Below are 25,759 nucleotides of genomic sequence, written 5' to 3' on the forward strand. Positions count from 1 at the left end.
GGTACACAGCCGCAGATCAGAACAGGTCGCGTTTTACGTCCCCTCCTACCTTTCGACGGCCAGTGCTAGTTTAGTTCCTCAATCTCTCACATTGCGCTCACTCACTGCCAAATACAAGTTGTAAAGTCTACAATTAAATTAAATATTATAAAAAGTTCAGGACAAGGGACTTACACTACTCCCCGTATACTCGCCCGGGTGGTCTTGTGCTTCGTTCCCGAGGGAAATAGCCTACTTATGATCCCCGCTGCAAACCTGTACTAAGGTCTTCCATCAGCTCGAAAAGTGATCACGTACCATATTTACACGGTTCAGTTACTCTCCAATTTACCCGTCTCCTGTCCAACAGTTTTTTCCTCCTTTCAAGGTACCCATCAGAACTAGCTTCTTTACAGTGAGATCGAGTGTCATCATATCTGATTGAAAGAATTTCAGATGCGACAAATGAACCTTATAAAAGTGTTCCGATCTTTATTTAAACCCAAATTACAGTGTGAATTTATGCACAACACAGCTAGTGGGCAGACACCTACTTCTGTAAAAAAATTAGCAAAAAAAAGAAAAAACAATTACAAGTAAAATCACTCCAAATGGCATTTTCTGACGGAAGGACCCTTTTTCTCTAAAAAATGAAAATCTTGTCAAAATCCATGTCAAAACTGCTGAAGAAATACAACTCATACACATATAGTAAGTACAACCATGTTGAACGACATATCACGGAAATATCACTGATATCTCATGCTTAATCCTTCTATGAAGGGAAAGAGCAACTGGACAGTAAAGACGCGTTTTGTAGGGAACTATTTCCAACACACGAAGGTTTAAACGTCTCCCGTTACGACAGGGACCGCTGCATGATCGAGGTGCAGGTTCCGGCTGGGCAGTCAGGATCGGGTCCCGCGGTTTCGGTGTGCCGGAAGGCAGACGGCACGCGCTCTAGGCGTACATGTCCTCGCGGTCTGCGTTGTAGATCTCGCCCTCCTGCAGGGATGCGAAGTTGAGGAAGTGCGAGGGTCGGTGGACCTCGTGGTAGAACTCCTTCGGGTTGGACAGCTGCAAGTCGTACTTCATGTTTGGATCGTGCCGGACACCTGAGAAGGAAAATCCCCCCAAAAATAATTAAGGTTAAACAATCCAGTATTACAGGTAAATAAAATAGTCCAGTATTACAGGTAAATAAGACAATCCAGTATTACAGGTAAATAAAATAGTCCAGTAATACAAGTTAAAGTTACCCATGAAGTTGTAGTTCCAGGACACCTGCCCAGGCACCATGAAGAAGCCCAGGAAGCGGTCGGACAGAAGCATCTGCACGCGCTCGTAGTGCGACGGCAGGTAGCCCTTGGGGTTGTTGCCCTTGTCCGTGTTCTGCCTGCCCCACTCGTACCCGCTGGGGGTCAGCTTGTAGGCGGTCAGGGTGCAGGAGCCAGGGGTGAAGCTGGAACCCAAATGCACATTTAAAAACCAAAACCACCACAGGAAACACCAACCACCGCTTCTCCCCCAGCCTGAGGAAAGGTAGAGGCAGGTGAGCCTGGGGGGTCTACAGTCTGATAGCCAACAACACAGAGCACTGCAGAATGATCTGGAACTGACCTCTTAAGGCGCAAGATCACAATCATGTGATCTTAACTGAACATTCTAATGCTGATGTCACAATCACTACTGGTAACTGACAGCAATGGAGTTCTAGAACACTGACCGAATTTCGAAATGGCATTCCAAAACCCCTCCCCTCTTCAAAGGGTTAATGCAGCCGTAATGCTAGATGTGCGTGACAAAAAACTGTCACCTACAGGTGTATGCGTTTCAGAGTGGGGTGCCTGCAGAGGTGTGTGTGTGTGTGTGGGCGTGCCCACTGCATTGTGATGTTACCTGCAGGTGATGATGATGGTCTTCTCTCCGTCCCACGACGGGTTGTCGGCCATGACCTTGGCATGCGTGGTGACGTCCTGCGGGGAGAGCTGAGGCGACTCGTTGGGCTGCGTGTGGATCCACCCCAGCGGCTCCATTTCCTGCAGGGTAAGGGGGGGGGGGGGGCAACAGGGGAGATACAGCTCAGATATGGGCGACGTGCTCACTCGCGATTGGCCTGTTTGAATGGCCCAGCCCACCAGCTCACCTTCAGGTACTCGTGCTGGGGCAGCTGATTGGGCAGGTGCACGGTCTGGTGCGTCCCCCACTGGGGCACCATGACGATGCAGCGGATCTCCTTCACCTGGGGGTTATCGGGGGGGCTTGTCCCGTACAGGTATCCCGCAATCTGAGGTAAACAGGCGAGGTAAAAGTTAAAATGAGTTCATTTTCCCCATTTTTGGTTGGCTGCTGGTGACAACTCAGCATCAGTACGATCAGGACTCCGCGCCAATTCACAGACAGCCTTTATCCTGATAGGCCGGGCTCTCTGTTCCCCGAGATCTACCGGCCTGTAGGTTTGCACTCCAACCATAATCTGGCACACCTGATCCTACAGATTGGCAGCTCAGCGAGATCTCTAGCTGTTGAATGAGGTGTGCGCTTTGTTAGGGTTGGAGTGAAAACCTACAGGATGGTAGCTAGCTAAAATCTCCAGGAACTGGGTCAGGCAATCCTGCCAGAAGTGAATCTTTCTTGGGGTGACTGGAATGTGAAGGTCAAACTCAAAATGCACAACACCGCCATATAAAAATACACATGACATACAATATAGGATGTGTGCATTAGTGTACACCCGCTTCATTTCAGTTAAAATGGTGAAGTAGCAATGCTGGTCAATTCACCAGTTCTCCATTCTGGCTTGGAAATGCCTTAAGGAGCCTGGCCAAAAATGTGGCTCCAGATGTGGGCCCAGAGGATGGAACATCATGCTAAATCGCAGATCATTTACACTCTGCGTGCCCAGAGGTCACTGCTTCACACGTCTGTTTCCTGTCCTGCAGCGATTACCCCAGCACACCATTCAGACCCACTGGGCCCAATGAGCTAAGCTAAGGCAGAGTCACATGACCACAGCCACAGTCATGCACTGCCTGCAGAGAGCACTGCATAAGCGCACTGTGTAAAGGCAGCCCACAGGCCACAGACCTGTGCGCGCAGGTCAGAGATGCAGATGAACTTCTTCAAGACGTTCTTGGGAAGGATGTAGGTGTAGCCCGTCTCCTTGATGTCGTCCGAGGAGACGTAGATGTGGTTGGTGCGGAGGTGGAGGTTGGCCGCAGAGATGGCCCTGTGGGGGGGGGGGGGAGAAAGGGTGGGGGATACGTGGTTAACTCAGACACAGGTGGCAGGAGGGTTGGGCAGTGGGGTTGGGCAGGTGGAAGCAGGTAGATTGGGCAGGTGGAAGCAGGTCGATTGGGCAGGTGGAAGCAGGTGGGTTGGGCAGGTGGGTTGAGCAGGTGGGGACAGGTGGAAGCAGGTGGGTTAAGCAGGTGGGGACAGGTGGGTTGGGCAGGTGGGGACAGGTGGGTTGGGCAGGTGGGGACAGGTGGGTTGGGCAGGTGGAAGCAGGTGGGTTGAGCAGGTGGGGACAGGTGGGTTGGGCAGGTGGAAGCAGGTGGGGACAGGTGGGTTGGGCAGGTGGAAGAAGGTGGGTTGAGCAGGTGGGGACAGGTGGGTTGGCAGGTGGAAGCAGGTGGACTGAGCAGGTGGGGACAGGTGGGTTGGGCAGGTGGAAGCAGGTGGGTTGAGCAGGTGGGTTGGGCAGTGGGGTTGAGCAGGTCGGGACAGGTGGGTTGGGCAGGTGGAAGCAGGTCGGTTGGGCAGGTGGAAGCAGGTGGGTTGAGCAGGTGGGTTGAGCAGGTGGAAGCAGGTGTGCTGAGCAGGCCTTAGGCTCACCTGACTCTCCACTCGGTCTTGGAGGAGAAGGTCTGGGTCTCGTAGTTGCTGGTGGTGGAGGTGATGATCTCGTCGCCGTGCTTGTTGACGGTGCGCGTCTGCGTGGCGGTCAGCTGCGACTGCTCCTTGGTCTGCTTCTCGATCTCGGCGATCTGCTGCCTCTGCTGCGAGGGGGCGGAGATCTCCATGCCCAGGATGATGTCACGGATCTCCGACTGCGTCAGAGACGCCACGTTCACGCTGGAGCGGGGGAGAGAGACGGGTCAAGCGAAAGCTCAACGCAGAACACGGACCCGCACTCAAATCCACAAAGCAAACGCTTCCCTTCGTAAAACCTCAGTCTCGGACAGGTGCCTCTAGGTCTCGAAGCATTGGGTCAGGAAGGTGGCAAGCCCAAACTTTAGATATGCTTCGTATTTTTTACACGTGTACGCTTTGCGACTCTCGTTTCCGGACCGTCCCGGGACAGACACTCACTTGTTCTTCTTGCCGTAGTCGGCCAGGATGAGGTCCTTGAGCTGCACCTCCACCTTGATCCACTCCTCGTCGGTCAGCGTGGGCCAGATGTGGTGCGGCTCCGTGATGGTGGTCTTGTCCGGCTTCAGGATGACTTTGGCGCGGTCGTTGTTCACGTGGAGCGCCCTGAGGATCAGGATGAGACGGGAGAAGGCCTGCAGAGGGGAGGGGGTGCAAAGGGGGGGGGGGGGGGGGTTAGGCGGGGTGGTTACGATGTTTGAGATTAGAGAGGCTGAGTAGGAGAAGGAAGATGTCATAGTGCAGGAAGTGAGCCGGTTAGGAGTGCAGGAAGTGAGCCTGTTAGAGTGCAGGAAGTGAGCTGGTTAGGAGTGCAGGAAGTGAGCCTGTTAGAGGGCAGGAAGTGAGCTGGTTAGGAGTGCAGGAAGTGAGCCTGTTAGAGGGCAGGAAGTGAGCTGGTTAGGAGGGCAGGAAGTGAGCTGGTTAGGAGGGCAGGAAGTGAGCTGGTTAAGAGTGCAGGAAGTGAGCTGGTTAGGAGGGCAGGAAGTGAGCTGGTTAAGAGGGCAGGAAGTGAGCTGGTTAAGAGGGCAGGAAGTGAGCCTGTTAGAGGGCAGGAAGTGAGCTGGTTAGGAGTGCAGGAAGTGAGCCTGTTAGAGGGCAGGAAGTGAGCTGGTTAAGAGTGCAGGAAGTGAGCCTGTTAGAGGGCAGGAAGTGAGCAGGTGAAGGTAGACGTTACCGTGTAGGACGAGATGGTCTTGAGCCAGTCGTCGTACAGGTTGAAGAGGACCATCTGCGGCTCGGTGGCCTTCAGAATGAGGTCCCCGAACTTCTCCACCTTCAGACACGCCTGGAAGGGCAGCTGCAGCTCCGAGCCCTTGATGACGATGTTGGGGAAATCCAGCAAGTGGACCTGGCAAACGGGAGAGCGGTCACGTGACTACTGCTGCAGGATGAGGTGCGTACGAGGGGGGGGGGGGGGACGAGGGACTGGGGGGCTGGAGCATGGACTGGGGGGCGGGACAAGAGACTGGGGGGGCGCGGCTCACCTCCAGCGGGTCCAGCATGCCCTTCCGGGTGACGATGATCTGTTTGGGCTGCTCCTCCACGGGCAGCGAGCGAATCAGGGCTGCCACCTCCTCGGCCGTCTTCCACTTGGCCAACTGCAGACGGACAAGAGGCAGACCAAAGAAGGTCAGAGACCAGACCTACAGAACCAGGCTCAGCACCGGAGGGGAGGGGGGGCGGGAGAGAGAGAGAGGGAAGGGGGAGAGGGAGTGTCTCACCTGTCCCAGACGTTTCTGCCCCGCCCACACAGAGGTGTGGATGATCTTGAGGAAGAGCTGCCCGGTTCGGGGGTTGAAGATGAAAATGGCCCCGTTGATGGGCTTGGTGGTCAGGTTACCCTCGAACGTCTGCGGAGCAAAGAGACGCGACAGCCTTCCGTGAAACCAGGTCACGGCAGAGTGTTAACAAGCGGGAGGGACAAGCAGGGTTATAAACGAACACTGGGGTAGAGCTGGGGTAGCCTCTGGGCGCCGCACGAGATACGATAAACAAACCTGTCAGAAAAGCAGCCTCAAAACATGCCTGTGCAGGCAGCCTGTTAACAACAAAGCTTCCCAGTCTAACCGCAGCAAGTCATGGAAAGCAGGATGTGTTAATATGTGATACTGCTGGCATCTTCCACTGCAGGAACTGCCTAGTTGGCCTTGGGGAAAACGCTTTGTTTACACCATTAATGAGAAGGTTCAGAGAGCCAGCTCTGCAGAACTGAGCACTTGGGGCAGACTCTGCAGAACTGAGCACTTGGGGCAGACTCAGCAAGCAGGATAATACAGCAGAGACCATAGCAGTAGACATCACAGCAGTGTAGACATATAGGACAGAATAACACAGTATCTCTCATCTCTTCTTCAAATGCAACCTCAAACTTACAAAAGCTTCTGAAACCAATGAAACAACACGTCTACACTGTTAAACTTGTGTCAGTCCGTGCACTCAAACTCCAGAAACTGGTGCTCGTTTGGCTAACGGTCATTCTGCCCCCCCAAGTCCTCATTTGTACCCCAAAAAGCCAGGACACTGACCCAGCGCTCCTCAAGCAAGCAGAGCGCCACCCTGAGGTGGCCTCAGAAACAGGCCGGACAGGAGGAGGCTCAGGGACGTGCGTTTATGACCTTTGAGGCGGCAGTGTAGCATAACGGGTAAGGAGCTGGTCTCGTAACCGGAAGGTCACGAGTTCGATTCCTGGGTTAGACACTGCCGTTGTACCCTTGAGCAAGGTACTCAACCTCTATTGCTTCAGTATATATCCAGCTGTATAAACAGATGCAAATGCTATGTAAAAAAAAAAAAGCTCTATAAGTCACTCTGGATAAGAGTGTCTGCTAAATGCGTGTTGAAGCACGTTGAGGGACGTTTTTTCTCCTCACTTTGTGGATGGTGACCCGGTACACGTTGGTGTCGTCGACGAACCAGATGATCTGGTTGGAGAAGAGCTCGCCGTAGTTCTGCGAGGACAGGTAGGGCTCGGTGGGCTCGGAGGAGTACAGCTGCAGGCCCTTGCGGATGCGCTCCCGCAGCACGTACAGCGCCGGGTTGGCCTTCATGATCTTCGCCATGGCCTGCTGGATCAGCGGCTTGCCGCCGGGGAACCAGTTACCGTAGCCACTGGAGCGGGGAGGGAGGGGAGAGAGACACGCATTAAAACCCTAACCCTAACCCAGTTACTATAGCAACTGGAGCGGGTGGGAGGGGAGAGACACCCATTAAAACCCTAACCTTAACCCTAACCCAGTTACCATAGCAACTGGAGAGGGTGGGAGGGGAGAGAGATACTGATTAACAGCATAACCCTAACCCCAACCCCAACCCAGTTACCATAGCCACCGGTGTAGGTTGTAGGCGGAGTTAGTAAAGCTCACCTGTGCAGGTTGTAGGCCAGATCGATGGCAATCAGGACCCCAGTGGGTGACGGGTAGATGCTCATGTTGTCGGTGGTGTAGTCCAGGAACTTAGCGCGGGCGTAGCGCTCGATATCGTGCGAGTCGTAGTCTCCCCATCGCAGCTGGATGTCGATCCAGTACTTCTGGGTGGTGGTGCTGTCCATCACGTCCCTACAACCAATGAGAGGCAGGGTGAGGCGGGGCTTAAATGTGACTGACAGGGGCTCACACTATCACTGGCTGCAAACCTACTTGGAATCAGCCAACAGGGAGGGGCGAGACACGTTCCACTTGTAGGAAGCGAAGAGCAAGATGTCCGCACAGGACGAGTTCATCTTGTAGGACTTCCTGGGGTGGATGGTCTCCTTCTGCACCGTCTCTATCTCCAGAGCGTCCAGCTCCTGATCAAACACCTGGAATACAGAGAGAGAGGTGAGCGTGCGCGCGCGCACACACACACACACACACACACACAGCACCGCTCCCACAAACAGACGCACAAAGGCTGTCAAAAAATATTAGAAGTTCGAAAACTATTCGAAAATCTTTTATTTTTATTTTTTTAAGTTCGAACCTAAATTTGAGCATTCGAATATTAGTTCTGGATCCCGCATTTCTGATTCCGTGTTTTGTAATTAACATAAATGTACAGGCTTTAATTTCATGCGGCGAATCATGTTCATGCACGAAAAGTTCATTTCCTGTGCTAACGTTACTTCCTCTGACACATAAAAAATATTGAAAACTAGCGGTGAAAATGGCATCAGAGCAGCATCGGAGGAGCTGGTCCCACTAGCTGGTAGTAGAAGCCCTTAGAAGCTTTGCAGAGCAAGTCTGGTGTAGCCGTTTGAATAGTTTTTGTGTTCAGAAATAAACAGGGATTTCCTATAAATAATCATTTCCCTATTATTGCGATTAATAAATGGGGAGTTGTGGCAAATTACACCCACGAGAAAGTGCTTTAGGGGGCTCAAACTTGCGTGCATAGTTGCGTGCAACTGAAGACCTGACGTAGAGCCACAACCGTTTCCACGGTCAAATCGAGTCATGTTGAAATTTTATAAATCGCTACTTTGGCGTGATTTTCTACGCACGCGTCACACAGTTGATCTAAAATACGTTTTGTAAATGAGGCCCCAGATGTAGTAACCTAGTATTAAAGTTCACCGATGTCCTCTATTCTACTGCCCGCTCGTGTAAAATAACGCTCAGGCTAGTTTAGAGGGAGCGTCACGTGCATATTGCGCCCGACAATAAGCAGCTTATTTTTGTGAATTATAGGCAAATGATATTCGAATATATTCGAACTCTAACTAATTACAAAAGCTAATATTCAAACTCAGTTTCATGGCACTTTTGACAGCCTTAACACGCACGCACACACGCACGCACACAGAACAGTACCTGACACAGGTCCATGACTATGCTCTCATGGATCTTCTGCCACAAGTGGGCTCTGAAGATCTGGATGAGGGAGATCTTGAGGGTGGGGATCTTTCCGTGCATGAAGATCCCGGTCAGATCCAGCTGCACCTGGAAGCCCACGTACACCTGGGGAGGGGGGCAGAGGGATAGGAACAGCTCACTCAACACCCAACAGAACCACAGCAGCCTCCTGGCAGGACAGACAGCGAGGGGATTGGGGGGGGGCGGGGAGGTACGTACGTTTGCTCGGTTGATGGTGGGGGACCACCAGAGGGTGAATCGTCGATTGGGGATCTGGTTCAGACCGGACCTCTGAGCGTTGGTCAGTTTCTTCCACTTCATGGACTCCTCGAAGCCACTGGCCTTCTCCCTGAGAGGGGGGGATGGGAGGGGAGGCAAAGAAGTCTGTTACCCCATAAGGAAGTCAACGCTTTCCAAAGCTAGGCTTACGGGCCAAACGGTTACAACTCCCTCCATGTGAGTTTACAACACAGCGTAGGTTGTGTAGAATGCATGAGACATGACTGCGGGGCGTGTTTGGGGGGGGCAGTGAGTGGGGGCGTATTTGGGGGGGGGGGGCAGTGTGTGTGATGTCTCAGGAACATGTAAGGGGTGAGTTTTGAGGTAAATAAGAATGAGGGACAGTGTGTTTCAGGGGGACAGACGCACACTCAGGGGCCCACTCAGGGGCCCACTCTCACCAGAAGAGACCCTCCCAGGTGGGGAAGTAGGTCCCCTTGAAGAGCGTGTGCTCCAGGATGCCCTCCACGCCGCCCAGCGCCTGGATCATGTCCGTGCGGTAGTTATTCAGGTTCCACAGTTTCCCATCATGCCTCTGGTGCGTCCACCAGAACGGGTTCTGCTTCAGAACCTGCGGAGACACCGACCCGTCACCCCATGTCCTTCACCCCTACATCATGGTCATTTCAGCAGATCACACATCTTTCCCCACTATACTTATTAATGCTGCCAATGAGTTTGTGCTTTTTCAAAATCTTAGCTCGCCCTAATCGGTTCTGCTGTCATTTGTATTACTGCTCATCTCAAACTTAATCAGATCACTTTTCAACTGTAAAGTACTTCCCCGGATGAGGAACAATCTCACTCAGAAGTGAAAATGACCCTGTTCTGGTGATAGGAGTTACCTGGGGAGGGGTTACCTGGAGGGTGGTGGGGGGGGGGGTTACCAGGGGGATAGGGGTTACCTGGGGGAGAGGGGGGGTTACCTGGGAAAGAGGGGTTGTCTGGGGGAGAGGGGTTGTCTGGCGAGGAAAGGTTACCTGATACTGCTTGAAGTCGGTCCTGACCCTCCAGCCCTTGTCGTAGGCCAGGGTGTGCCGGTCCTTCTGGAAGAGGGTGTTGATTCGAGGGATGCCCCTGTCCCAGGAGTCCTCCAAGTCTTCCAGGGTCAAACGCCTGAGCGGCAAACAGCCCAATTAAAGCAGCTATAACTACCGCCCCATAAAGGATGTCCGTATTAACGTAGCCACAGGCACTAAAATAGAACATTACCTAATGACACATAATATACCCACTAACTGCACAGCAAATCACACCACAATTACAGCTAAAACACCACACGGAAACTGTACTAACAACAGCATAAATAACTGCCAATCAAATGTTGACAAATCAACAGTGGTGCTGGCCCACGGGGTTGCCCAATGAGTCGACCCCTAAGAGGTCCCAGCGAGGGCCGGAAAGGGGGTGGTGTGGAGCCATCTCCCGGTGGGGCGGGTAGGCGGGGGCGGGACGCACCGGTTCTGGGCGATGGCCTCCTGCCTCTTGAGGGCGTACTCGGCCCAGACCCTCTGCGAGTCGATGAACTCGCTCTCCCAGGGCTGGATGTAGCGGTACAGGTTGGGGATCAGCTGGTCCTCCTCGTGGCTCATGCCCGAGCGGAAGTGCGTGATTCCCACGTCCGTCTGCTTCGACCACCTGCCGGGGGGGGGGGGGGGGCGCCACCCAGAGCGTTAAAGAGCGCCAGCCTTAACCCCACTGCACATTCACCCCACAGCAGCAGCAGCAGCAGCTTCAGGCAATACCCATTTAAAGCACGATACCCTTATTAGCCTAGCTCGTCGCTCTGGACAAGAGTCATTACATTACATTACAGGCATTTGGCAGAAGCTCTTATCCAGAGCGACGTACAACAAAGTGTATGACCATAACCAGGAACAAGTATGACGAAACCCCTAGAGAGAAGTACCGGTCCAAGTGCAGGGAACAACCGCGTAGTTCAACTTAGACCCTGAAGGTTAAACTGATTAACACTAACAACGAGAACGGCAACAACGCAGTCTATGGAAAAAATACAAGCAGTAGTTAATGCACCTAAGTCACCTACGAAACAGCTGCCTAGTTACAACCCTGAGCTTACAGTCATTTACAGGGGGGTAGGGAGGGATGGGATGAGGTGCAGCCTGAAGAGGTGAGTCTTCAGTCGTCGTTTGAGTCCCTTCCGAAATAAAAAAAGGTGGGTGGTAACTGCACCGGACGGGACGGGGCGGGGCGCTCACCTCAGGTCGGACTGGGGGATGAGGACGTGCCCCATGGACAGCATGCCCAGCCCGCCCAGCTCCTTGGGGGTGTAGAACACCACGGGGGGGAAGCGGCTGGGCATCTTGGAGTTGAGGCCGATCTTGATGCGCGTCTGGATCTTGTTCTCGCACTTGACCAGCAGGTCCAGCAGCTCCTGCGTGTTCACCACCGCCTCGCGGAAGTACGTCATCAGGCCGATGAGGGCCGTGTTCCACTTATTCACGATCTGCGGGAGGAGGGAAGAGCACGGGGTGAAACTCCTCCCTCTCTACAAGACGGTGGAGCGGGACGGAGCGGGATGGAGGAGGACAGAGAGAGACAGAGAGGGATGGAGGAGGACAGAGAGAGGGACAGAGAGAGACAGAGAGGGATGGAGGAGGACAGAGAGACGGAGCGGGATGGAGGAGGACAGAGAGAGGGACAGAGATGGGGGACAGAGAGAGGGACAGAGTGGGATGGAGTGGGATGAAGGGGGGCAGAGGGAGGAACAGAGAGGGGGACAGAGAGAGGGACAGAGTGGAACAGACAGGGAGGGAGTAGGGCAGAGCGGGATAGAGGGGGCAGAGGGAGGGGCAGAGAGAGGTACGGAAAGGGGGACGGAGAGGGACCAAGCAGCATGGAGTTGGGCAGGGGGGGACTAAGGGAAGGACAGAGCGGGATGGAAGGGGCGGAGGGGGAAACAGAGATGGACAGAGTGGGGGATGATGGGAGGGACAGAGAGAGAGAGAGAGAGAAAGAGCGGGTAACCTTGGTGAAGGTGGTGGAGCCGGAGGCCATGAGGATCTGTCGGACGCGGTTGTGGAACCTCTGCATGGACTCGTCGTCCACCCGGAGGAAGCACTGCGCCGTGCGCTCCTTCGTCACCTGGGGGGGGCAGGACAGGGGGTCAAGGGTCAGCGCACGGGGCTGGGCTCACGACCCTCAGGTGTGTGTGTCTCAGGTGTGCACATGACCCCGCCCCAACCCGCTCACCTCGTTCTGCAGGTTCCACACGCCGTCCTTGTGCGTGAACTCCTCGTAGCTGGTGCGGCACTTGGGCAGGATGCGGCACTCGAAGCCGCACATGTTGAAGAGCAGGTTGGGGTTGTCCTTGCTGTAGACGGAGACGAAGCTGTTCTCCCACTGCACCGTGGTCACCGAGCGGGGCAGACGGTTCTTGATGTCCCAGAAGACGGCGCGGCCGCTGTACAGAGGACACGGGAAAAACCCCCCACGCACGTAAACCTGCTGCCCGAGAACTTTCAAAGCTTTTCCCAGGAGGGAAACTCAAAAAAAAAAAAAAAAAAAAAAAAACACTCCACACCAGCAGGGGGCACTCACAGGTTAACATCGTGCTTCATCAGCCTCATCCTGGCATCTCTGGGCCAGCACTTTTTGTTGTTGTAGCCCACGATGTTCTCGTTGTTGGGGTCCGGGTGCTCAGTCAGGTACCTCTGGATCAGGTCTCGGGCCTCGTCGGCTGTAAACCTAGAAACCCAACATTAAACAGTAAAGATCTGAGTCTGGGCCTAATATAACAGGGAAGGAGGAGTCTGAATGAGGCCTGGCCCACCCCACCCCCCCGACTCCCCCACCTGAAGAAGATGTGGATGCGGTCGATGTAGCGGCAGTACAGCCGGATGGGGTGGGCGCCCTCCGTGGCGATGTCCTGGAAGCTGAGGAAGTCGTTGGGCATCTGGGGCGGTCCCGCCATCTCGCTGGCGCGGTGCAGCCCCAGGACCAGCAGGTCCATCACCAGCCCGTAGTACTGCACGATGAAGGAGGCGAACTGCAGCCCCCGGATTATCCCGTACGAGTTGGTGTGGTTCATGTCCTGCAGGGGGAGGAGAGCCGGAGACACTGAGGGCACAGGACTACTACCCCACCGCCCAGAGAGGAAGGGCGCGCTCGTCGAACAACGAAATGTATCCAATATGCAAATCAGGTCGACTCAACCAATCGGTGAAGGACTGCTCGATCAAACAGTGCACACACTTGTGGAGGTCCATGGACTTCATGAGGGTGAGTCATGAATGTTCAAGACCTGGGTCAAATACGTATTTGTTTAGGAATCAAGTTTTCTGTACTCCATTGATCTTGCCTGGTGTGTTCGAGCCTCCTAATATGACCAGAAGGCGGGGTTTGCAATTTCGAGAGCATTTCATTGGTTCCAGTACACCAGACAAGAAAAGCGTAGGAAAGTATTTGAATCCAAAACAAATATGTGTTTGACCCAGGTCGGAACCACACACCTTTTCCTGGATTTGACGTCGCAAAACCTCGACCCCTTTGGTCCTCAAGTGAGTGAACCCAGCCGTTTGACCCTCTAATGGGCCCGCGTGCTACAGCCCAAGCTAAATAACTTCACAGTAAAAGATCTCTTGCCAGGCGTGGGGCGGGGAGGCTCACCTTGTAGTTGATGACCACGTTGTTCTTGGCGGTCATGTAGTCGGCGATGTTGTGGTCCACGATGAGGCGGAGCAGCCTGTTGAGCAGCGTCAGGTCGATCTTCTCGTACATCTTCTCGTAGCGCGACTCCAGCATGACGTTGCACTCGCCCTCCGTCGTCTCCCAGACGTCCTGCAGGTTGTTGATCCCTGAGAAGGGGGGGGGGGGCAACGGGAGGGGCGACCAATTAGGGCACATCAGCAAACTGCACATGGACCTGCATCACCCCACCTGACTGAAACTAGCATCATCACCCAGTTTACTGCACATGCCCAGCATCATCTACCGGACTGAAACTAGCATCATCACCCAGTTTACTGCACATGCTCAGCAACATCTACCGGACTGAAACTAGCATCATCACCCAGTTTACTGCACATGCCCAGCATCATCTACCGGACTGAAACTAGCATCATCACCCAGTTTACTGCACATGCCCAGCATCCTCTACCGGACTGAAACTAGCATCATCACTCAGTTTACTGCACATGCCCAGCATCCTCTACCGGACTGAAACTAGCATCATCACCCAGTTTACTGCACATGCCCTGCATCCTCTACCGGACTGAAACTAGCATCGTCACCCAATTTACAGGCCACCCTCCACATCGGCCAAGTCACCCTTCGTAAACGAAACTCGCTACGCTACCTCACCATCGTGTTCCGGCCTCCGCTCTGCCGAGCAGCAGACAGCGGTACTGGGACCACCCCTGACCGCGTCAGCCCCCCCCCCGACCCCATCCCAAGCGCCCCGCCCCCATCGTGACTCACCTTGACACCACTTGTACACCAGCAGGGGAGGGGGCTCGGTGTCGGCCGGCTTGATCCAGGGGGGGAACAGCCTGCGCTTGTCGGCCTCGTACCACAGGTACTGGTCCAGGTAGGCGTCCGTGATCTTCTCCAGCGGCTCCACGTCGTACACGGGCACCAGGTGGCTGTACAGGTCCATGAACTCGATGCCCACCTGAGGGGGAAGAGGGTGGCATCGGAGCCGGGTTGGCGGAGGGCGGCTGAGGCGGGGTCGGGGGGGGGGCGAACACGGACGGGGCACCGGGACTCACCTCTTTGAAGGCGCGCTGGGTCAGCAGGTGACGCTTGATCCTGGACAGCGCCTCGTGGGGGTTGTCGTAGGCCTGCTCGATCAGACCCAGCTCCTCGCGCTGCGATTGGTTCAGCCTGGACTTCACACTGCGGCACACGCAAACACACGCACGTTACCGTGAAGTACAAGCTAAACCCAAACACAAGACTTCATGCATACAGTAAACATGGCCTTTCCACATCTCACTCAACATAAGCTGAGCAGTGCACACTGTTACCAGCAGAGTGGTGCAACCCGTGGTCACCACTAGAAGGCACTTTCCCCACAGAGTGCTGTAGCCTGCAGTTAGCTCTAGACCAGGGGTGGTCAACCCAGGTCCTGGAGAGCCGCAGGGTCTGCTGGCTTTTATTTTTAATTGTTGTTTTTGTAATTGATCAATTAAAGCAGTTGATTACATAATTAACTCACCTCACCTGGTTTATTTTGTGTAAGTGGTTGTTGTATTTAAGGTCAAAACAAAAACCCGCAGACCCTGCGGCTCCCCAGGACCGGAGTTGGCCACCCCTGCTCTAGACGTTGCTTTCCCACAGTGGTGTAACCTGCAGTTACCTCTAGAGGGCGCTTGCTTACCTGTAGGCCTCTTTGAGGCGCTCCAGGGCCAGGATGAGCAGCTTGGTGTCGTGCTTGTAGGACAGCGGGGGGAAGGGGATGGGGGAGAAGCGCCGGCTCTCCAGCCAGTGCACCGTGGTGGTGTAGATGGCCACCGCCTCCTCCGCCGTGATGTAGGGGCCGTCCTGCGGGAAGCACACGCCCGTTTAGAGCTGCGCACGGACGCTCAGGCCCACAGCCAACACCCACCCGGATCCGCCCCCGTCTCCCCAAGGGCCTTGCCTCCATCACCCCAAAGGCCCCGCTCCCACCAACCCCGAACACTCAGAACCACAGCCAACACCCACCCGGAGCCACTCCCATCTCCCCAAAGGCTCCGCGCCATCACCCCAAAGGCCCCACCCCCATCTCCCCAAAGGCTCCGCCCCATCACCCCAAAGGCCCCGCCCCCATCTCCCCAAAGGCCCCGCCCCATCACCCCGAAGGCCCCGCACCATCTCTCCAAAGGCCCCGCTCCCACCAACCCCGGACGCTGAGAACCACAGCTCACACCAACCCACAGCCACTCCCATCTCCCCAAAGGCTCCGCCCCATCACCCCAAAGGCCCCACCCCATCTCCCCAAAGGCTCCGCCCCATCACCCCAAAGGCCCCACCCCATCTCCCCAAAGGCTCCGCCCCATCGCCCCAAAGGCCCCACCCCATCGCCCCAAAGGCCCCACTACCATCAACCCCAGACGCTCAGAACCACAGCCAACACCCACCCAGATCCACCCCCGTCTCCCCAAGGGCCCTGCCTCCATCTCCCCAAATGCTCCGCCCCCATCTCCCCAAAGGCCCCGCCCCACCAACCCCAGATGCTGAGAACCACAGCTCACACCCACCCACAGCCACTCCCATCCCCCCCAAAGGCCACGCCCCCACCGCCAACCCGGCACCCGCGCGCGCACCTTCAGGTAGTTGTGCTGCCTCTCCTGCTCGGCCTTCAGGTAGAGGCGGGTCAGGCGGCCCAGGTTCTTCTTGCAGACCGTCTTGTCCACGGTGGCGCCGCGCCTGATTCGCTCGCGGTTATAGTGGGCCGTGTTCGTCCACCAATCGGCTTTGGCCTTCACGTAGCGGAGGATCATGTTCTCGATGGGCGTGGGAAGCCCAGGAACCTAGCAGAGAAGGGGGAGAGGCAGGGAGGAAGGGAAGGTTAGTGAGCGGTGCACTGAGCGCGCATCATTAAACAATGCAGTACAAGCTAAAGTGTTTTCAATTACACTAAACCAAATTAGGATCTACTCTAATCCACCTCTAGGGAGCGAATCAGGCTATTGCACCACGTCGATTTAACTTGTTTTCCATTAGCGTTGTTGCAGTAAACCTTCTGACCTGCAACAAGTTGTAGCATTGCAATTCTTTAAAGGAAAGAGGGCCACTGATAGTTATCACAACGACTATTAAAGAATGTCCTCGCTGCTCAGCTATAATCAGCGTAGGCAGAAGCAGAGGTGTAGAGATACAGTCAGTAACCGGAGGTGAGGTAGATACAGGCAGCGTAGCGCTGTAGTTGCTGTACGCAGGTGTGCAGGTGTTGCAGCCGGGGGCAACAGGCGGGGGGCATACCTTCCAGGGGATGTTGGCCTTCCAGCACCTCCAGGACTCGCTGAGGTGCTGCAGGATGGTGCGGGCCTTGTTCTGCTTGATGCCCTCGGGCATCATGTCCAGGATGTCGTGCATGACGGCCGCGCGCAGCTCCAGGTCGAAGTGCGACTCCACCCGCTGCTTGGTGACCGTCTTGGCCACGCCCTTCGAGTGTCGACCTGTGGGGAACGCAGGAGAGGCGATGCCACAACCCGCCAGCCAACAGCCACGTTCTCGCTCCCTACTACACAGAGGAACCCGGGAGAACCGGAGAAGAACTCTCCGGCGCCCCCTGGTGTTTCGGGGCGGGCTTACCTTCGAACTGCCTGGCCAGCAGGTTCCCCAGCCAGCGCTCCAGCAGTGGGGTGATGCCCCTCATGAAGAACAGCCACACCCGCCACCCGGGGGCCCAGAAGCCGCACCCGGGGCCCTTCCCCACTGGCCCCTGGAGAGGGGGGGGGAACAGAACAGAGCGCTTTCAGACTGGGAGCTGCGCCAGGGCTGGATGCATTTCCCAGCATGCTCGGCGACTCACCGTGTTGAAGCGGTAGTAGATGAGGTGTTTCAGGTCCTTGCACATGCGGATCTGTCTCATCAGCTTGTACTTGTAGCGGTACATCCCGGTCAGCTGACCCACGTGCGCAAAGATGTACTGCAGCCCGTCGGACAGCTAGAAAGCACCGACAGCAAACCATTCACACCAACAGCAAATCGTAACTTACACCAACAGGAAACCGTAATTCACACCAACAAACTGTAATTTACACCAACGTTGCCATTACAGTTGTACTTTACACCAGCCACAATTTCCACCAACATTACCGTGACAGTTGTACTTTACACCAGGCATAATTTACACCAACGTTACCATTACAGTTGTACTTTACACCAGGTGTAATCTACACCAACATTACCGTGACAGTTGTACTTTACACCAGGCATAATTTACACCAACGTTACCATTACAGTTGTACTTTACACCAGGTGTAATCTACACCAACATTACCATTACGGCAGTACTCCATACCATTACCCTCCTCCATAATCACTGCTGTTATTGCCAGCTGTGCTGTGCTGTGCTGTTGGGTGTGACGGTTAGGGGTTAGGGGTCGGGGGTCGGGGGTCGGCGGCCGTGGGCGTGGCCTACCTGGAAGGCGTCGACGTTCCCCAGCCTGTACTGCACGTGGCTGTCCACCACCAGCTTGCTGAGGCGAAGCACCTCGCGGCAGAGATGGAACGCGTTCCCGAAACGAGACTTCTTACGTTCCTGCGAATAGGGGGAGACCCGCCCCCCCCGCCATTAACCAAAGCCACACCCCCTCAAATAGCACCCCGGTCACCCCGGCAAAGCCCCGCCCTCCTGGAAACACGGTGTCCACTTCGGCAAAAAAAATGCAGTTTAAAATCCAACTCCAGACAAAAATAACACAGCAGGGCCACAACGAGGCACGTATTCATGCCAAACTTTCAGTCACGTACCCAACACGCTGCCAAACCAACCATCACAGTCTTGTTTTAAGGCACGTGCAGAACTTAAATTCAATACTCGGGAGTTCCACCCCCTGGTAAATTAGTATTAATGTGCCTTATTTTCTTCAGCAAGAAATTATGGCGAGTTAGCCACCGTTTACATTTTAGTAATTAACGAAAAGCTATTATTTTTATTTCTCGTTTCATTTTTCTTCTAATGTACGACGACGTACCGAACCCAGAATTTATTTTATGTTACACCCCAATAACACACTGAAAGCGTACAGACTCATGGTCACATATTCAAAAATCAGCGCCTACGAAAGCTTATCATGGAAGACTTTACACCACAGGCTGGGACAGGGTCGGGGGCAGGGGCAGGGGCGAGATCTTCACCTTGGTGGTGAGGGTCTTGACGGGCTTGAGGTTGAAGTTGTAGTCCAGGTGCAGGTAGTTGAGGTTCTTCCTGTGGATGAGCAGGTTGAGCATGTTGTAGCCCTGCCTGCACACCTGCAGCCCCACCTCCACCCAGTCCAGCTTCGTCGACTGGAAGAACTTGGTGGCCTTGAAGGAGCGGAAGAGGTACCTGTGAGAGAAGACAGCCGTTACACTTGAGACAATCTATACAGCTTCTACTGACACTACACCTGAGACAACTCACCTGCTTCTACAGACATTACACCTGACACAACTCACCTGCTTCTACAGACATTACACCTGACAACTCACCTGCTTCTAGAGACATTACACCTGACACAACTCACCTGCTTCTAGAGACATTACAGCTGACAACTCACCTGCTTCTACAGACATTACACCTGACACAACTCACCAGCTTCTACAGACATAACACCTGACACAACTGACCTGCTTCTACGGACATTACACCTGACACAACTCACCTGCTTCTACAGACGTAACACCTGACAACTCACCTACTTCTACAGCCACTACACCTGACACAACTCACCTGCTTCTAGAGACATTACAGCTGACAACTCACCTGCTACTACAGACATAATACCTGACACAACTCACCTGCTTCTAGAGACATTACACCTGACACAACTCACCTACTTCTACAGCCACTACACCTGACACAACTCACCTGCTTCTACAGACGTTACACCTGATCATCTGTATATAATCAGTGCACACCAGCATATTCCTGATGTCAAGGGCACAATAACAGTGGGACTATCTGCCCAAATCTCCCCCCCCCCCCCACCCCCCTCCCGTGGTCTCCAGTTCAGTACGCACCGCTTCTTCTGGGCTTTGGGGGGTCTGTGTTTGAGGGCGTTGAGCACGTAGTACTTGAGCAGCTTCTGATAGGAGACGCGCACCTTCACCGGCTGGCCTGCAGGGCAGTGCTCGCGGTACCTGAGGAGCACCAGACACGTTAAAATGGCCGACCCATGCAGTGCATTCACCACTCCGCCCCTCGCATTAACCGCCCCGGCCTCAAAATGACCCACCCCACCCCCAAAATTAACCACTCCACCCCTCGCATTAACCACCCACGCAGTGTCCCCTGAGCAACACCCGACCAGACCTGGGTCAAATAAGCATTTGTTCAGGATACAAATACTTTTCTGTGCTCTATTGATCTTGCCTGGTGTAATTGAGCCTGCCAATATGACCAGAAGGCAGGGTTTGGTTTGTACTTTTTGAAAGTATTTCATTGGTTCCAATACACCAGACAAGATCAGTAAAGCGTAGAAAAGTATTTGAATCCAAAACAAGTACGTATTTCACCCAGGTCTGCGCTCGACAGGTTAAAACGTCCACCCCACTCAGCGCATTAACCACTCCCACCTGCGCATTAACCACTCCCACTCAGCGCATTAACCACTCCCACCTGCGCAGTGTGATCGTAGCGCCATGCTCACCAGTTCTTGATGAGCGGGATGTCAATGGCCCGACGGGTTCTCCCCGATCGCAGGTTGAAGGGGCGGGGCGCCCAGAGCAGAGCGATCCCATTGGCCGTGTTGTCGGTGTAGAGGGGCGTGTCCTTCAGGAAGGGCTCCACGTACTCCGGCAGCTCAAACTCCTCATCGTCGTCTGGCAGGGGCTCCTGGCTCTGCAACACATCGACCCACAAACCTTAATCATCCAGCAGCCATCTAACCAATCAGCCATCTTTAACATCTGCACCACCAGAGGCCATCTTTAACATCTGCACTACCAGCGGCCATCTTTAACATCTGCACTACCAGCGGCCATCTTTAGCATCTGCACTACCAGCGGCCATCTTTAACATCTGCACTACCAGCAGCCATCTTTAGCATCTGCACTACCAGGGGCCATCTTTAACATCTGCACAACCAGCGGCCATCTTTAACATCTGCACTACCAGCAGCCATCTTTAGCATCTGCACAACCAGCGGCCATCTTTAGCATCTGCACTACCAGCGGCCATCTTTAGCATCTGCACTACCAGCGGCCATCTTTAGCATCTGCACAACCAGCGGCCATCTTTAGCATCTGCACTACCAGCGGCCATCTTTAGCATCTGCACCACCAGCGGCCATCTTTAGCATCTGCACCACCAGCGGCCATCTTTAGCATCTGCACTACCAGCGGCCATCTTTAACATCTGCACTACCAGCGGCCATCTTTAACATCTGCACCACCTGCGGCCATCTTTAACATCTGCACCACCAGCGGCCATCTTTGACATCTGCACCACCAGCGGCCATCTTTAACATCTGCACCACCAGCGGCCATCTTTAACATCTGCACCACCAGCGGCCATCTTTAACATCTGCACCACCAGGGGCCATCTTTAACATCTGCACTACCAGCAGCCATCTTTAACATCTGCACCACCAGCAGCCATCTTTAACATCTGCACTACCAGCGGCCATCTTTAACATCTGCACTGGCAGCCAGGGAGCTCAGATTCTGGGGTATGGACCCCCTCCGGTCCATAATGCCCTGCAGTAGCTGCTGTTGCCGGGGGGGACAGGCTTCTGGTTCTTACCTTGACAGAGTGCCGGTGAGAGATGGGGTTGATCAGGGGGTCAAAGTAAAACGCGGGGAGATCTGGATCCTCCGTCTTAATGAAGACCACATTAGGGGTGTGGTACCTGCAGGAGAACAATGCAGCTGCATCAGAGCACATGTATACTTCACTTACCCTTGGCCTGGTCATAGCATCGCACAAAATTAAGGTAGCCCTGCAGTTACACTTACCAGGTGAGGTGGACGTGGTGCGGAAGGTTGTTGTACAGGTACGGGAAGGCAATTTTGTACTCCGTCCTGATTGGCTGCCTGATGATGATCTTGTTGATGTCATTGAACTCATTCCAGTCTTCATCCCTGGGAGAGGGTTGGGAAGGTTGTATTAAAAGAACTTACGCCCAGCAACGAAAACAAACAAAACCTTATTCACCAATGGAAGCCTGGGGGAATCTCTACAGGGGAGGGGCTTACTGCAGGTTGATGTCTCTGACCAAGGGTTCGAACTTGGGCCCTCCAGGGATGGCCATGTTCAGGGCCTTGGAGGTGAAGAAGGCCTTCAGGTCGAACAGGTAGAAGTAATTGTAGTCGACCAGGTCGGTGAGCAGCTGGTTGGCCAGGCGGTAGAGCGTGGACATCATGGGCAGAGTGAACTGCCAGCGCCTGTAGGTGGTGCCGTTCACATACCTGCAGGAGACAGAGGGGCATTACTGAGAGACAAGGGTGGTGTTAGCGATACAGGTAGGTGAGGAGGGTTTAGTGTTACTGGGAGGCGGGGGGATTCAGAATTATTGAGAGGCGGGGGTGAGCGTTGGGGAGGGGGGGTATTGAGAGGCAAGGGGTGAGCATTGGGGGTGAGGCGAGGGGTGCGGGGGAGGCATTGGGAGAGGGGGGTCGTTGGGGAGGGGGGTATTGAGAGGCGAAGGGGTGAGCATTGGGAGGGGGTATTGAAAGGCAAGGGGTGGGGGGGGGAACGTTGGGGGGGTATTGAGAGGCAAGGGGTGGGAGCGTTAGGGGGGTGGGAGGGGTCAGTGTTGGGGAGGGGAGGTTATTGATAGGAGAAGGGTTGGATGGGGGAGCACTGGGGATATTGAGAGGCGAGGGGTGGGCAGGGGGGAGCATTGGGGGGGTGGGCGGGGGGAGCATTGAGGGGTGGGCGGGGGGAGCGTTGGGGAGGGGAGGTTATTGATAGGAGAGGGGTGGAATGGGGGAGCACTGGGGATATTGAGAGGCGAGGGGTGGGCGGAGGGAGCAATGGGGGGGTGGGCGGGGGGAGCATTGAGGGGTGGGCGGGGGGAGCGTTGGGGAGGGGAGGTTATTGATAGGAGAGGGGTGGAATGGGGGAGCACTGGGGATATTGAGAGGCGAGGGGTGGGCGGAGGGAGCACTGAGGGGTGGGCGGGGGAGCGTTGGGGGGGTGGGTGGGCGGGCGGTGCGGTTCTTCGGTGAGCCCCTTGTGGAGCAGAGAGCTGCGGGCACACTCACTTGGTGTTGTCGCGGAGCGGCTGGTGCTCGTACATCCAGTCCACCACCGAGCCGTCCTCCTCGGGGTCCAGCTCCATCTGGATGGCCTCCAGCGGCTCCACGTCCAGGATGTTGTCGGCGTAGTCCAGCGGCGGCTCCTCGTCGTCGAACGGCGGGAAGCGCATGCGCTTGAAGTGCCGCCGGTCCCTCTTCTCGCGCCGCATCATGATCCACATGGCCCTGGAGCCCCCGGCCAATCGCAATCAAGGGTCAGTGACATCACAACACCCGGGGAGCCAAAGGCTTCTCACAGTTAACAGCTTAACCCCTTTGCACAGACGCCAAATCGGGCCAATTCTCACCCATCTAGGGGACGTTATATTCAGGCTTTATAACTCCAGATAGGAGCATCACAGAGACCTGGAAACAGTTTAATGAAGCACCTGAAGCACCTTTACGATATTGTGACAGAAAGAAGAGAAACAGGGGGACACGGGCACGCTGCTCACCCCCACTGGGCGATGTAGACGGGCTCGATCACCCAGGGGATCTCGTTGACGAAGGAGATGGCGCCGGTGATGTGGTAGAGCACGGGCACGTCCCTGATCTGCTCCCAGGGCATGGGCATGTTCTCCAGCAGCTTCAGCACCGCATGGGGCATGTACTTCAGAGCACTGCAGGGAAGGAGGGGCAAGAAGACATAAGCTCAGTGTGTGTGTGTGTGCGCACGCAAGTGTGTCTGTGTGCGAGAGAGTGTGTCTGTGTGCGCACAGCTGCAGTAAGCAGATTGACACAGTGCTGCTTAGTGGCCTAATCCCCCTACATGTCCAGAGGGTGGGGTAAGTCGGGCACACGTACCCGAGATAGACCCTCTTGTCGTGGCGGAACTTCCTGTTCGTCATGTCGCCGTGGTCCCTGATGATTTTGCGGACGTGCTCCGGCGGCATGTCCTCCTTCTGCGCGTCCACGAAGCCGAACTTGCGCTTCTCCGAGTAGCGCTTGGCCTGCAGCTGCTGCCATTTTCGTGCTGCGGTTAACAGAAAAAAAAAACTTTCACAACCACGAAAACAGCACGCACACGCCGTCGCCACGCCAGACCCACCGCAGCCGACTCACGTACCTTTCTCCTGCAGCTTCTCCTCCGACATGTAGTCGGGAATCTGCCCCGGAGTCGGGATGCCCGTCGGCATGCTGCCGGGTACTCCTCTGTATGGAAACGCAGCTGCCATGGCAACCTCTAAAATAATGATAATAAGACGTTAAGAGTTAATTTTAACAGGCTCTGAAGTAGAAAATTGCTCCTGAAAATTGATATGTGCTACCAGAAAAATGTCATTAGGAGCACATCTAATAAGCTGGATGCATAAGTGTGCTCCAAGTTTTTTCAGCTTAGGAGCACATGAGCTCCTTGGAAAAAAATGTTGTGAAGAGCCCTGTAAAGTAATACACGTTTTCGTGAGGTAGTATTTTGATAAATTTTAACAATTCTATCTATGCCTCCTACATCAAAAATTCGAATAACTGAAACCTCCCCAATAAGCCTGTAATTCGATGGATAATCATAATTTACTACCCCCAACCCTGAATATTTCTTCGCATTTATTCAAATATTATGACGGAACAGCAAACATATTCATTCTGAATTACACGAACTAATGATTATGTCCAAGACTAAGGAACATTCGTTTTCATCCCCAAATGTAGGTTTACCAGTGAAAGAAAGTCGAATGTGTGCTCCTATACATGGTTAACAAATAAAGAGCGATAACGTGCCAGTCAGCAAGGTAGCACAACATCACCAGATCGTCATTTTAGTTCTTGTCCACGAAATTACACTTGTCTAGCTACTGTACAATCAGTCTGATATTCACGTCAAACAGAATGATTGTTAAACAAACGTATGAACCCCTAACTGACCAATTATCTAGCGCACCAATCATCATTGTTATTTTAGCAAAAAGACAAACATTTAGAACCAGCAGCTTGCATAACCAACTAAAATGTTTGCTTGTGAAGAGGAAATTCAGGCCAGCTAACAGCGATGTTTGCTGGTTAGCCAACATTAGCAAACAGGAAAACTTCACGCACACTATGTAGCTAGCTGGCTAACAGTCAATGCAAAGGCTAACATTCTAGGTTAGCTAGCATGCTAAATTTATTCTATTTGTAAACTTTGCCACTACAGTAAAGTAACTACTAGCTAGCTACACACGCATTAACAGCGTTAAAACAATCCGTTAGCAGCTAGTTGGCCAACTATGTTAACACTCACACAAGGCAGCCAACTTGCAAAATGTTGGAACTAACGTTCACTAGCTTGCTGCAAAATATCACAGAAGGCCAAGAAATCAACGCCGTGGTTATTTATGACTACACTACGTAAAACCTGTCTAGAAGCCCAATTATTAAACATACTCTAACAGGAAAATCTTACCTACAGCTCCACGGCAACTGATCTTTATTCAATAGCTCTCTGCAATCAAAATAACATCCCTTAAACAAATAAACCAAAAAACTTCACCCGCTTTACACGGGTAGCTACTTGTGCTGAATGGCGCACAGACTATCGAACGACACCGCACGTTGTGCGTATCGTACGCCTATTCGTCAACGAAATTTACGTTATGCGTGGGCTTTCCTGCGCTCTCAGTAGCGGAAAATGCGGCCATTAAAATACGCAAGCGCGCAAGACACACAGAAACCCCGGATGTTCCGTCTGAAGCCTATGCTTTCTGACAAAAGTGGCCACTGGAGAACGCTATTTACCCAGAAAAATATTTTCCCATGACGCTATGCGTTCTTTTTAGATGTAGAAGTTTTAAATTGAATAATCTACTTGTTCATTTATTCCTGAAGATATTGTGCTTATTAATGTGACCAGAAGCATGTTAAAGTTCCTGTCATGAGTGATAGATATGTGTAAAGCAAGGTGGAAGAATAATTACAGTTGCAAATTTTAC

General features: G+C 53.9%; 1 protein-coding gene across 2 annotated transcripts; it reads right to left on the reverse strand.

The window, feature by feature from the left end:
• Positions 1-447: 447 nt before the first annotated feature.
• Positions 448-25,390, reverse strand: prpf8 (pre-mRNA processing factor 8). 2 transcript variants are annotated; one of them, XM_035384208.1, is made up of 43 exons: positions 25,234-25,390; positions 23,920-24,036; positions 23,658-23,826; positions 23,309-23,473; positions 22,821-23,039; positions 21,810-22,022; positions 21,570-21,695; positions 21,358-21,463; positions 20,264-20,454; positions 19,635-19,754; positions 18,771-18,960; positions 18,052-18,171; positions 17,440-17,574; positions 17,220-17,349; positions 16,887-17,083; positions 16,229-16,435; positions 15,301-15,464; positions 14,690-14,816; positions 14,400-14,592; positions 13,590-13,777; positions 12,776-13,014; positions 12,522-12,668; positions 12,174-12,384; positions 11,949-12,065; positions 11,180-11,427; positions 10,419-10,598; positions 9,941-10,076; positions 9,362-9,531; positions 8,901-9,030; positions 8,640-8,786; positions 7,488-7,648; positions 7,215-7,406; positions 6,723-6,960; positions 5,574-5,702; positions 5,337-5,450; positions 5,027-5,200; positions 4,294-4,487; positions 3,817-4,056; positions 3,067-3,208; positions 2,126-2,266; positions 1,879-2,018; positions 1,239-1,441; positions 448-1,094 (listed from the first exon to the last, which is right to left on the reverse strand). In XM_035384208.1, the coding sequence occupies exons 2-43, from the start codon at positions 24,026-24,028 to the stop codon at positions 940-942; spliced, it is 7,017 nt and encodes a 2,338-aa protein (XP_035240099.1). In that variant the 5' UTR covers positions 24,029-24,036; positions 25,234-25,390; the 3' UTR covers positions 448-939. The 2 variants fall into 2 exon arrangements, with proteins under 2 accessions (XP_035240099.1, XP_035240100.1); XM_035384209.1 differs by having other exon boundaries at positions 25,238-25,387.
• Positions 25,391-25,759: the final 369 nt, after the last annotated feature.

The sequence above is a fragment of the Anguilla anguilla genome, chromosome 12, assembly GCF_013347855.1.
Source record: "Anguilla anguilla isolate fAngAng1 chromosome 12, fAngAng1.pri, whole genome shotgun sequence".
NCBI lineage: Eukaryota > Metazoa > Chordata > Actinopteri > Anguilliformes > Anguillidae > Anguilla > Anguilla anguilla.

Coding starts and splice junctions, on each gene's coding strand:
- prpf8 (XM_035384208.1), bottom strand. CDS start 24,028: ATGGCAGCTGCGTTTCCATACAGAGGAGTACCCGGCAGCATGCCGACG. Junction 23,040..23,308: donor GTCTACATCGCCCAGTGGGG/GTGAGCAGCGTG, acceptor CGGGGGCTCCAG/GGCCATGTGGATCATGATGC. Junction 7,649..8,639: donor TAGTCATGGACCTGTGTCAG/GTACTGTTCTGT, acceptor TCTGTATTCCAG/GTGTTTGATCAGGAGCTGGA.